Source organism: Drosophila hydei, unplaced genomic scaffold (assembly GCF_003285905.1).
Source record: "Drosophila hydei strain 15085-1641.00,03,60 unplaced genomic scaffold, DhydRS2 tig00000149-arrow-pilon, whole genome shotgun sequence".
NCBI lineage: Eukaryota > Metazoa > Arthropoda > Insecta > Diptera > Drosophilidae > Drosophila > Drosophila hydei.
The window spans coordinates 2,407,003-2,421,130 of NW_022045678.1; the positions used below are offsets into that span (position 1 = coordinate 2,407,003).

Genomic DNA, 14,128 nt, shown 5'->3' on the forward strand with positions numbered 1-14,128 from the left:
ATAAAACATAAAATCTATATGCATTACAGTTAATCCAGACTACATATGATAAACGATAAATATCCTGCATATATTATATTATATATATTATATATATTACTATCTATATTTATATATATCTTTATTAATATGATAACAAGATATATCTTTATTAATAAAACAAAGAAAACCTAGGTTGCTGTTGCTAATATATAGTCAATGTCTTTCAGTTTTAAAACTCTTTATAAGTAACGTTTTTTCTCTTAAACACTATCTGAGCTCAAGCTTTTATTCATGTTTCAAGCTCGACGTGGCAGAGCTTTCAACCATTGCTGATAGCTTTGAAAAGCTCAGCAAACCGTCGACGCTGACCGGTTTTGGTAATTGCGTATGCGCCACCGAAGCCGCCAGCCAAGATGCATTTTGCATAAAGTATTTAACACATTTTGCTTGGCTTGCTTTAAGCTGTTGTTGTATGAGGAGGAACAACAACAACAATACAAACAGGTCGCGAAGCACATTTAAAAAGTATTTGAGACAGGCGCAAAGCGAACAGTTGGCTTTGAGACGGCGACGCGTGCGCACAACGAAATACGGAACATAGAACGGTAAATAGTGCAATTGATGAAATGTGAAACGAGTGGAATTGAAACACTGCCAAGTGCTGCAAAGTGTACAAAGCCTATTGGAAAACATATTAACTTGTATACGTGTTAACAACTGACTCGTGTGTTCTTGCGAAATAGTTAATAGAAAAGTTAAAAAACAACAACATCTTAATACTTCTCTTTGCACAGGTTGAACTGTGGAACAAAATGGCGTCAATAAAAATCTGCATATTTGCTTTGCTAGTGGGTAAGTGAAGGCTGCTGCTGCTGCTGCTCGATCCCATCGCTCTCGATGGCAATTAATGAAATGGCATCAGCAGTCAGCAGTCAGCATAATGAGTAATTTTATTCAAATATATTTGACAACGCCAAACAATTAGCATTCATTTCGAGCCTCAGCTGAAACAGTTGTTTGGCAAATGCATATTAATAGCGCCAGCAAATGTAATTTTTGCCCAATAATTTAACATCAAATTGGAAACTGTCGTCAACTGAGTTTAAACAATAGCATGGCATTGCTTTATAATACCCTCGATTTATTGGAACTAAGTCGATTGAAGAGAGTATATAAATACATTATTTGATAAGAAGTCAGTCAATCTAATCGTATACCAGTATAGTCGATTACAAGATCAAGAAATTTGACATATGTTTTATAATTTCTCTCAACAAGTTTTCTAATTTGATTTCCAAATATTTGAAAATTTTTAAACTGAAATATCATGTATTTATAGTTTTGGTAATAAATACACAAACTTAAACTTTCCGCTTTCTTCCGAGAAATAAAATCTTCATTCACAGTTGTTCAACTCAGCTATCAATAACATTCTATCAATTTTTTAACATATAAATCTTTAAATATCATACATTCTAGTTTCATTTTAAAGTAACATCTATGTCATACTGTATCAGCATATCAATCAAATTGCAATCTTGGCATGGTTGTCATGGCTTTAAGCAAAAGTCAACTTTTTTGACTTTATACATATTTAATAAAGCTATATTCTATATTCTATAGAGTCTGGAATATTTGGAATATTTCAAACTCTGAAGCAGTTAGCTTAAACAAATGAATTGTCTGAGCAGACTCAGAAAACCTTTTTCTTTAGAATTTCCAACGTTGCATCTCTTTTATGGCAAGCACTAAAAATGAAATTTTAGTAATTTTTTTAAAGATTATTTTCACACATTTATATAATTACTCAATGGCACAGAATATTCTAATAGTTTATTGTTATCCATACCTTAAATAGCTGCTAAAATAAACCATTACAAAATATTATCTCTCTCGTTTCGCACACTGTTCAGGGTATTTCCTAGTCGGGCACATCCGACTAAAGATGTTTTTTATTTGGTATTTTACGCATTGTATTTAAATTGCATTTACATATGTGTGCATAATTTTGGTTAGCAAATAAATAGACGTGTCAGCACGCATGCATTTCATTTTAATTCATATTTGACTAATGTTCGACAATTAATATATAGTTTTTGCCCAGCTGGACATGCGAGAGTATTTAGTTAGCATATTTGTTGGTGTGGAGCTTCATTAAAAATGTTGTCTGCCCCAACACGTTTGAAATTGTACTTTTGTTAATTTTCTCTGCTTGTGTGTGGGCGTGTAAAACACATTTTGTAATCATGTTAAAATGGCCATGAAAATTATTGGCAATTGTTTGCGCCGCTCCTCATTAAATTTCAGCTGTGTGTGTGGGCATCAGAAATAGAATTCCTGTTTAATTACGGTGCAATTCTGTGTGTGCAGAATAGCAACTAGTTCTGTTTGCAATAGAATAAGCTAACCATAAAACAAATACAATAATGAAAATAAATTAGATTGTTTTATTTTTGATTGTAGAGCTTGACAGTCAATATCAAATTGGACAGGCTTTAACAATTTAAATATTGGTCCATTGCTCAGTCAATACTTGCGCCTTTCTACGTGCTTCTCATATTGATCTAACGCCTTTTTGAGCGCTGTCTAGACAACTTTAATGTTGTCCCATTTGGTGTGAATGCCTTGATTAATTCCCGCCTCAGAACACTTGAATAAGCGAACTGAAAATATATTGCAAGCTGTTTCTATTTCATCTGGTAAATGTTCAATGAACTTCACACGCATGTTTCACGCCCATTTTATTTCTGTGTGACGACAGCCTCGACCACCCACAAATTTGTGTGACTCGAATTCGATTCAACGATGAAAGCAAACACGGCACAAAAAACTTTGGTGTTTTTTTCCTTCAATTTCATCACCACGGCTGCTAAGGCACTCAATTAATCTAGTTTAACCGGACTGGAAATAGAGTCAAAGGGGACGGGCACAGTCGATAGCGGATAGGGGAAAGGGGACAATCGACAGTTGTGGCAACCGGGATTCTATGATAAACTTGTTGACAAGCTGTCAGATCGACGGAAAACTTTAATAGCATGGGCAAACAATATGCGACATAGTTGAACATATGCCAAAGAGAAGCTAATATATAGAGAGGTCTATAGACATTTATGTACCTGCATAGAAGGATGGTCAGATAGTTAGAAGCTAAAGTATATTACAAAATAATAGATATTTGGGTAAGTTAATTTATAGATGTAGAGCCAGATAGAAAGAGTATTAGAAATTGATATGGCTATATATATTAAGATAACACAGATAGAACATAAGAAGATCATATATAAAATCTTAAGTCAGATATATAAATAACAGATTTATACATGGGGATATATTCAAATCAATCAATATAGAAGATCTTCAATATGAATATGCCTTCAATCTATATATCAAACAACTTATAGATATATATCTAAACATAAATCTATCTATTCAGATCTTTAATCTGCAATCTTCATTATACAAACAGATATACTGATAAATATCTTGATAAATAAGTAAATATATTGTCAATAAATAAATAGATACGTAATTATATATAAATTGATAGTTAGTTAATTAGATAATAGAGGGAGATGACTTTTTATATTAACTAGTATCAACTAGGCTATAGAAATTGGGACTTATTGATATATAGATGTATAGACAAATATATAGATATATATACTTAGCTAGAGCAACTTTCAACTGGGTAAGGGATATGGACGCTTAAGAATTCCCAACACAAAACTCTTGACATAGCTGAAGTGCTGCACTGACTCTCAGCTAGAGTATAGCCAAAATCAACTAAGAAAGTCATAGCAACTTTTTCTGCTTTTGTGAGTTTTTTCTCGACGTTTTTTTTTTTGATTTTTCTTTTTTTTTGTTTGTGTTTTTTTTGGTCAAGTCGTGTACGAAAACGTGTTTCAATGACAAGCGGCAGCTGCAGTGGCAACAACTTGTTTTTATTGTTGTTGGTTTTGGTGTTGGTGGCGGCTTAAATGTTGCCTGACACTTTACGCACTAATTGCTCTGTGGAATTGTTTCTTTATTAACGTTTAATCGAATGTCAAGCAGCGGCGGTCTTCGTCGCAGTCACAGTCCAATAGGCAACAACAACAGCTCTTCGACTTGGAATTTAATTGAATTCGTCTTTTCTTGTATTTTCGTGACTTGATCGTGTTTTATATTTTGAGTTTCTTTTGTTTTTGCCTTTATTTTTTTTGCATTGCTGCCATTTAAAGTGGTTTACCTTGAAGTGCCACGAGTTGTTGCAATTCGCTGTAGCTTGTCGGAAGTGCATGGCAATGGCTGCGTTGTTGTTTGAGCGAGTGGATGACGCCTTGGCCATGCCTTGCCGCCAGCACCCGCCGCAGCTGATTGTCAGAAAAAACAGCTGATTTGGCGCTTCTTTAGATATTTTTAACTTGTAACTTTCACTTTTGAGGTCGCTTGCCCGATTAGCCCATGTCACAATCCCCATTCCGTTCATAAAACAACGAAGCAACGCGCTTACTCATATACATATCGGCATATATTAAGTGCCAACAACTGGTTTTAAGCGTCTACAAATGAAACAGCAAAAATATGAAGAAAAAATAAAAGTTGTGTCATGCACTGAACAAAATTGCAGTTGTAGTTCGTGTAAATGATGACCGGCCGGTAAATAATAAAATAAATAACTTAAGTTTACGATTGTGTTGTAAGAGAAAAATAAAAACATCTTTTTTTAAATGGATATAATAATAATTATATATAAATAATTATACATAAAATAATTAATTGGTGGATTTTTCAGTTCTATGCTAATTTGATAAAGCAAAATTTTTATGTGTTTAAGAAATTTTAAGTTATTGAAAATTATTAAACTATTTTTTCATTTTTATTAATAAGAAAATTTTCTTTTTAACAAATTTTTTTTAAATATATTTCATATCTGTTAATATTTTTATAAAATATAATTTATAAATATATTCACACAATATACATTTTTAAATATATTTTAAATTAAATTAAATATATTAAAAATTTACAAATGTATATTTATTGTTTAAAGAATCAAACTTTGAAAAAGAAAAAAAAATGTCATTAATTAAATTAAGTTAAATTGAAAATAATATAATTTAATTGGTTTAATTTTTTTGATCTTCTGCTCATTTAATAAGCCAAATAGATAATTCCAAAATGTGTTTAAAAATGATTATATTGTTTTCATAAGCATATGTATATATGTATATATATAAAAATATAAGTATTTTTTTTATTAAATTTGTATTTTATTTTTAAGAGTTTCTAAATCATTTTTGCCATAAAAATTCTTTTAGCTTTATATTCTTAAAAACTAAAAAATTCTTATCTTTAGTTTATCGACTCTATTTCCATTTCATTTTCATTCAATAGAATAATATAAATAATGCTCTTGCTAATATTATGCAATATTCGTTTTCTCTCTAACAGGAACAACGCTGGCTCAGCGTGCGTATTTACGGGTGGGTCCGGGCCATCCGCCATCTCAGCGCCATTTACCGCCAAGGACACGCGATCCCGTCCAGGAAGCAGCAGTGGAGCCCAAACGCAAACAAGTGCAGGCAGCGGCGGAGTATGAGCCCAGCGAGGAGTGCCCAGAACCAAATGGCTTCTATCCGGATACCAAACAGTGCGATAAATACTATGCGTGCCTGTAAGTTTTACAGATATTTACTTCCATATATGTGTATCAGATATTGGATAAAGTCTGATTAGTGCTTAAAGAAGTTTATAATTTGCAGTCGAGAAAACTTGCAATAGAGATTAAGAATTTTACTTATTTAAAAACATATAGAAAAGCTGTTGAATTGTGATGTCAAATAAAGAAATATATTAGATTTATAGAAATTTGATGATTTTTAACAACATTTTTTCATTTCAGTTGCGTAATTTATGCTCGGCTTTTGTTGTGTTAAAAAACTTTAGTAACCAAAAACTTGACTTATCTTTACCAACAATTTAACTATAATTTACTATAATCGAAAATAATTCTAGGCTGAATCTAAGTTGAATGTAGTCTGAATCTTAACTGGATCTAACCGTAATTTAGTGTGTAGCTGTTGTCAAAGTATTAAATACATTTGGTAGACGACACCATAATAATATACAATATTTTCGAAAATACCATATCTTAAGTTCACTGACAGCATTATAAAGTTACAAAAAATATGGATATTTTTATTCAGCATGACAAATTTATAATTTATTAAATTATATTATTTTAATGCATAGAACCCACTTGAATTTTTTTTATAATTACTACTACAATTCGAATCTTCAGTTACAGTTAGTTCATATTAATATGAGTCAGCACCTTTTATTTATCATTATTTTAATATATTACAATGAGAAATTTATACAGAGTGCTTTTTATTCTCAGCATTAGCCAACTCATTCTTTGAACTTCTTTGGCTACCTTCTTTTTTCGCTTTAATCAGTGATGCGTACAAATGCGCGTTTGTTCATCTTTCGCACCATTGGCGTTTCAGGTGGGCGATATTAATAATTCAGGTGTGCTGAAAAAAGTGTTAAAATATGACACGAATCAAATGATGTGTAAGTTCTTTGTGTGCATAAAAATAGAAGGTGGAAACAGGACAAGAGCTGAGTTACAGTAAATACTCTCTGTATAACCTCTAAGCCATATTAGCAAACTCATTTAATATATTTTAGGTAATGCACAAATTAAGCTGTGGCTTTCGTCTAATTACAGAGATGGTGTGCCCACGGAGCGTCTGTGTGCCGATGGCATGGTCTTCAACGACTACACGCCCATCGAGGAGAAGTGCGATTTGCCGTATAACATTGATTGCACGAAGCGTTCCAAGTTGCGTGAGTATCGAGCCAAGTTCTGTTCTTTAATTTATTTTATGTATGCAGAGCGTGTGGCTCAGCGTGGAATCTCACGCTTTCAGCTATATTTAAACCTGACTAAAATCAGTCCAATAAACACAACAGCCGTGCCCGCACTTATTTGCTCGTTACGCGTACCTTTAAAGCTGAAAGAAATAAAAAAAATAAAGTTAACTTATTTATTATGCAAAACAGCATGCGAGATGGTTAACCCAAATTGTCGTCGTCAATGGGTCTTTGGACCCGGCTTGTGCCGGGGTCTCGCTCTTGTTTTGGGTGCTTCGTTTTTATTTTGGCCATTTCTTTGGTAGACTTGTTTTATTTCTGATTTTATTATTTTATTTTGTCACGCTCAGTATGATTTTATTGTTGGGGCGGGGTAGGAAGCCTTTGGGCCGACACGTGGCCTTGAAGGCTTTTGCCATTTGCCTTAGCACATTTGCAATGGCAGTAAAGAGGCTTAAAGTCGACTGTATTTTCTAATTTCCAATTAGTAATATTTTTACGTGAGCCCCATTACATGCCCATTTGGTATGCTCACACAACCTGATGGCCTGATATTTGCTGCAACTCGGAGCTGTTCGCTCTCAAAATTTAAATAAATAATTGTTCGTCCATCAAAGCAATTAGCACACTTAATATTCGCCCACTGGCAATTTCAATTACCTTTGCCTTTGACCAGCATATGGTTCTCTAAAATACTATTTTTCCTTTGTCTAAGGACTGCAGCATAATCGATTTAAGTCTGTGCTCTAGCATGGTCCTTGCCAGAGGAAATGCCAGCGTTGGGCCACAGGAAGTTGGTTTTGCTAAGATATGTGCTTCCAGTAGGTTGCACTGTTGGCAAACTGCTGCGGCAGTAAACTTTCAGCTTACAGCATAAACAACTGCAGCCAAAGAATGCTGCCTGGACACTGCAAACTATGCTGTGGAGGAATAAAAAACACACGACTTCATATGCAAAGTGCACCATATAAATTATAGAAAAAAACTCTGGTAAAGGATCTTTAAAGAATGCATATGTTTACTACAAGTTGTAATAGTGCTCGTTGTAGCAGTAGTGTAAGTAGGTGTTGTAGTTGTAGTGGTAGTAGAAGCAGAAGTAGAAGTAGTAGTAATCGTAGAAGTAGCAGTAGAAATAGTAGTAGAACGTAATAGAACTGGTTGTTGATGAGGTAGTAGAAGTAGTACTACTATAGTCGTAATAGAGGTAATAGTCACAGAAATAGCAGTAGAAGTAGTAGTAGAAGTAGTATAAGAAGTAATAGTAGAAGTAGTATAAGAAGTAATAGTAGAAGTAGTAGTAGAAGTAGTAGTAGAAGTAGTAGTAGAAGTAGTAGTAGAAATAGTAGTAGAAGTAGTAGTAGAAGTAGCAGTAGAAATAGTAGTAAAACGTAGTAGAACTGGCTATTGATGAGGTCGTAGAAGTAGTACTACTATAGTCGTAATAGAGGTAATAGTCACAGAAATAGCAGTAGAAGTAGTAGTAGAAGTAGTATAAGAAGTAGTATTAGAAGTAGTAGTAGAAATAGTAGTAGAAGTAGTAGTAGAAGAAGTAGTAGAAATTGTATTAAAAACTGTAGTCGAAATTATATTGGTAATAGTAGTAACAATAGTGTTGTAGTAATAGCAGTAATAGAGTAGTAGAAGTAGTATTATAAGTTTTTCGAGATATATGAATAGTAGTTTAAGTAGTCGAAGTAATAGTAGTATTAGTAGTAGAAGTAATAGTAAAAGTATTAGCATATATAGTATAAGTATTTAAAGTAGTTGTAAAACAAATATGGAAGTAGTAGTAGTAGTAGTAGTAGTGGGAGAATAAGTAGTAGAAGTATCTTCAGTAGAAGGAGTCGTAGAACTATCTTCAGTTGCAGAAGTACGAGAACTACCTTTAGTAGAAATAATAAAATATGTAGAGCCTTTTGTAGAATTAGATAATCGATGAACAATACAATTCTAAATATATTATTATGTAAATATGGACATTTTTATATTTTATTATTTTATAATACATTCTATAATTATTTAATCCTTAATAGAAACTCCACAATCCTCGCTGCACTGCCCACGCAAGAACGGATACTTTGGTCACGAGAAGCCCGGCATTTGCGATAAATTCTACTTCTGTGTGGATGGACAGTTCAATATGATCACCTGTCCCTCGGGATTGGTATTCAATCCGAAGACTGGCATCTGCACGTGGCCCGACGAGGTGGGCGTCACTGGCTGCAAGTCGGAGGATATCTTTGAGTTCCAGTGCCCCAAGGTGAACGAGAGCATTGCAGTGACCCATCCGAGATACGCTGATCCCGACGACTGCCAGTTCTTCTATGTGTGCGTGAATGGAGACGTGCCACGCCGCAATGGCTGCAAGCTGGGGCAGGTGTTCGATGATGAGAACAAGACCTGCGACTGGGCTCGCAAGGTGCCGGACTGGTAAGAGCTGCATTAATCAAACATTACCTTGAAGGCATGCTAAAGCTTTTATATGCAGCGCTGATTGGTATAAGGATCGTCTAACCGATGCGGAGCTGGATGAACTGGAGAACCCCAAGCCAAAGTCAACGACCACCAAGAGGCCAGCACGAGTGCGTGGCGCCTCCAGGCGCAAGCCGAAGCCGAAGGTCGTCCAGGAGGAGGAACCTGAGGAGGAGTAGCTGGTCCACTTGTCGACTGTTTAGTCTTAAGTTTGTCCCTCCTGTTAACAAATAAATTTCAAATTCCGTCAATCATAAATTCTATAACTCTAATGACAAACGGAACTATTTAAAGCCAACTCAATATTTTCCAGTCTGTTCTACACACTCTGCGCTCAGATTTCTCCGCACATTTCTTATGCACATACAGGCAAGGATTGCATTGCTCAAAAGCCATAGGGGCACTCCCCGGCAGCTCCATAGCTTACCGGAATACAATCAATGCGGTCCTTGCTCTGCTTTAAATGTGCCTGCAGCGCATAAATTCAATTTGCCGTCGAGCATGCACAAAAGTGTGCAACAAAATAGCAACAACTCGAAGACCAGGCATACACACACACACACACACTCGCTTGTATTGGACATGTGCATGACGTTTGGCAGACAAGGAGCATTCGATAAAACGCATCGAAATTGTATTGTGCGAACTGTGAGAATTGCGAGCAGTTGAAAGACGAGATTTACAGTGGCCATTATCGTAGAGGGGGATAAGCTGCAAGCGTAAAGTGGGCGCTGGGTGCCCAATGGAGGCCAACTCGTAAAGCTGTATTGTTTAAGTAGCAAAGTAAAATCTCCGACAAGCGATAAGACAATTCACTTGGCCGTGCAGCATTTGTTTATGCCAACAATTGGCAATTGCCAAGAGGTTGGCCAATAAAAGGACTCGCAATCGACATAATACGATCGAAGTAAAACAAGTTACGGGTTTTCCAACTGACTAGCTAATAAGATAGCTGATATATGGATTATTATTATAAGACATCAGTTTGACTGGCAGCTTGCCAAATGTTTAATAGCCATTGCGTGGGCTATAGCAAATTGAATTGAGTTAACAGCATCGATCAAGCACTTGACTAGAATGAGTCAGGTTTGAGCTTATATATGAGCCAAAAGCTAAACTAAACTATTTAAAAGTGTGTTTTTATATTTTTTGTTTGAGCTACAACAATTGTGATCCTCATCATGTTCATGCTTGAACACAGTTAGTCGGAGCAGCAGGCGGAATTTTTAATTATAATATAATTAATATAATTATTGTTTTCGTTATAGCTCTCAGCATTTGGCGTTTTAATTTTCTTTATGGAGTTGAAGACATTTGAGTTAAACAATTGCTCCACAGATTCGGTTGGTTTGTTAGTGGAAGGCTAATCAGAGTCAAATTTATTTGTATTACAGATATCGACGTTTGTGTGTGTGACTACAATATGTTGTTATGTCAAAGTATGAGAGTATGGTCCTCCGCATTGGGCTTCGTCTTCAGAAACAAATAACGACAACGTTCATATACTTGAATTTATCTAAGACACCACAGCATTGACTGTCACCCCGATCTCTCTTTGCTGCAGTTCTGTCTAACACAGCCTAATAAATAATACCCCATTTCAAATTCTTGTCAAATACTCGACTCACCGACATATGTATATGTATTTTCCCATATTGAGGGGAGTAGTAGGAGTAGTACTATTAGCTTTTGTATTAAATTATTTTCTTGTTCTGGTTATTCCATGATTTCCAACTGTTTGCTGTTCGTCGATGTAGTCCCCACAAGTCTTTTGTGGCCAATTTTGGCATATTTGGACTCCAGCTCAGATTATATACCCTTATATGCATTTGCTCAACAGTCAATTTTATGACTGATAAATTATATTTAAACTAATATTGCTTACTTGCTGAGTAATATATATAACTTTACTTTATTTTACTTCCCTTTAATATTAATTCATACTAAATCTCGCCGAAGTTTAGCTTTAAAGCTCTTACCTGGCTCCATCTGAACACACATTGAATACGCGCTGTTACGATTCATCAGAGCTACTTCACACACAGCTTAAAACTGAGAGTAGTTCGCACAACGGAAATTAACTTGAACAACAACAGGAGCAGCAGCAGCAGCAGCAGAGCACACGCAGCTCGATTAAATAACGCACTTCAAATATGGGCATGTCCAAGTTAAACAATTTGAGGCAAGCATCAAAGCGTGCGTTGCCTAAACACCGGATGAGGCGCTCAAGCATGATGATGAGCGTGGCCAGCGCCTGTTGGTAGTATCTTTGTTTGGTGTTAATGACCAACTCAATTCCACTCAACTCAGCTCGACTCGACTCGACTCGACTCGACTCCGCCCCATGGCGACTTATGACGCGGTCACTGGCGCACGCACATGGCCAGAATGACGAGCGAAGGACGAAAGTCGGAAGGATTGCTGTTAGCCCGCTGGCTTTGGCTTCTAATTAATCAACCCACCATCCGGGCAGTCAGAGGGCAAGCACTGTGAGTACGTTGCGAGGCAAGCTGGCGTCACGCTGTCAATAATTTGGCACGTCCTGTGACCCGATCAACGGTTCCTCTTCCACCTGGCCGACAGCAGATGCTATCGAGTGGGCGCCATCTAAAAACCATTTCGTCGAACTCAGCGCCTACTTAATCAACTGTAACATGGACATGTCCAAGCGCACCTGTCGTCTGACAGGTCAGCCAGGCCCCAGTCTTTGCCTCTACCAAAATCTCTTCGAATGTGTGTGTGTGTGTGTTCACGTACAATGGCTCCCGTCTGCAGCTCGTATCAAATGTCAAATTTGACATAAACAAGTGTTTACATAATGACAACAACAATTTGCGTAATTGTCAGAGACAGCAGCGTCGCGAGGTCAGCTAGTTGCCTCTGGTCCTTTGTAACACGTCCTGCCTGCTGGCCAAAAGCACTTCACTGGAGGACACATTCTCTTCTTTGTCTTCTATTTTTCTAGTTTGATTGTCATGTTGCATAATTAATTTAGTCGAGCGCCTTGATTAATTGATGGTGTGAACTTGTTGTAAGAACTTCAGATGATGAAAGCTACAATAGAGGACTACCAATTGATTGCAATTATAGTTAATTGAGGTCAGTGTCCAGTTTTTTCTTTAAATAGATTAGGGCTTTAGGCAGTGAGTGGCTTAAGTTTAAAATTAATTATAAACTGATCTTACACAAGAACATGTCGCATAAAGACCTGCAGGAGCTGAGAAAGACAATTGAGATAACACCTAATATTCTTAATTTAAATTTCTTAAATTCAGACACAGCAGCCAGTAAAACGTTTGAGTTGGAAATGATCTTTCTTTCAAGTTCCTGTATGTCCCATAATATAAGTCTCTGAAAATATAATGTTTTAGCATAAATCAATGCATTAACAGGGAGAAAGTGAGCTCTTTTTTAGTGGAGGAGTTCATTGAAAACATGTTGAGACTATCATAAGCAGACTTTGCATTCGATTTGATCGTCATACTCTTTTTACTTTACTTCCTATAACTATTTGAGAATTTTAGTGCTTGCACAGTGAAGCTAAGCAAGGAAGACCTTGTAATGTAATTTATTATGTAAGGGAGATTTGGCGAGCTATATCTGGATCAATGTTATTATATCTTGCAGATAGAAGTCGAGGCTTTTAGCTGAGGTGGGAGATTATTTCAATATTGAGATGAAAATTAAATAAAGTGATTAAGTGTGCTGGGTATATACTCTTGAGACTTTAGCGTCTTTCTTTGTGGCGGAGTCTACCGGCAAGTATGTAAAGCTGGCAGTGATATGTTGCTAATTGCTTGTTCCCTATGTCTTCAGCGTTGAAACTGTTTGAGATTTCAGTGTTGCGTGTGTAGCGCTCAGCATCGCTGACACGTCTGAGGAAGGTGGCTTGTGTGGTTGGCATATTTTAGCTGTATTATTAATTTTATATAAAGATATTAAAGCTGTCAGATTTTAAATAATTTTCAACTATTGAATATACTCCAGCAATTCCATGTTAAATATGTGTGTCAAAGACAAAGAGATATAAAATAGAATCATTCAATCAAGTCGAACATGGAATATGAAATATTTAACTGGAAATATTTATAAATTATAGAATAATAAATATAATAATATAATATAATAATAATATAATATAATATATAATATAATAAAATAGAACATAATAATATGATCAATAGTAATTTTTTAAATTATAAAAGATCTGCATCTAGGAATTTTCTGTCTTTTCTTATGCTGCTTTGATGTGCCTGTGTGCGCTGCCTTAATTCCATGAATCGCAAACAATTTGGTGTTGTGAATCCTTTGGCACAGGCCAAAAGCGAAAACATTGTGCTGCTGCCTGGTTGCTTTTTGGGCACTGCTGCTGATGGCTGCGTCTGCTAACAGCATAATGTGGGCTCGCATCACAAACAATATAATAAGAAAAGGGACAACAGAGAAAAATATGCCAATGCCTTATGCTGGGCAGAAGTTGATTGTTTGCTCCTTGGGCTATTTGCTTTCTTGATGAAATAATTAAATGTCATTCATTGAGGTCCTTTGCAGCAGCAGCAGTAGTCGCAGCTGCTGGCCGTTTGCCTTGGCTCGTGTCTGACTCCCTTTGCGTCTTTCCCCTCTGCTCCTTCCCTCATAGTTGTTGACCACTTGCGCATATCCTTTTTGCGCCTTGCTTCTGTAACTAATTTGTGCAGACGCCTTGGGGCGGTGTCCTTGCTCCCCACGTTTTGATTTTACCAACACGCCCATACGCCCATACGCCCATACGCCCATACGCCCACGCCCAGCAAGTTCATTAAACTTTTGTTGG

The 14,128-nt window shown here is 36.1% G+C and overlaps 1 protein-coding gene across 1 annotated transcript; it reads left to right on the top strand.

Annotated features, from left to right (window-relative positions):
- The first annotated feature begins 545 nt into the window (after nt 1-545).
- On the top strand, nt 546-9,608 carry LOC111603925 (protein obstructor-E). The gene is made up of 6 exons (XM_023321751.2): nt 546-587; nt 777-834; nt 5,416-5,638; nt 6,698-6,816; nt 8,877-9,273; nt 9,332-9,608. The coding sequence occupies exons 2-6, from the start codon at nt 795-797 to the stop codon at nt 9,492-9,494; spliced, it is 942 nt and encodes a 313-aa protein (XP_023177519.1). The 5' UTR covers nt 546-587; nt 777-794; the 3' UTR covers nt 9,495-9,608.
- The last annotated feature ends 4,520 nt before the right edge of the window (nt 9,609-14,128 follow it).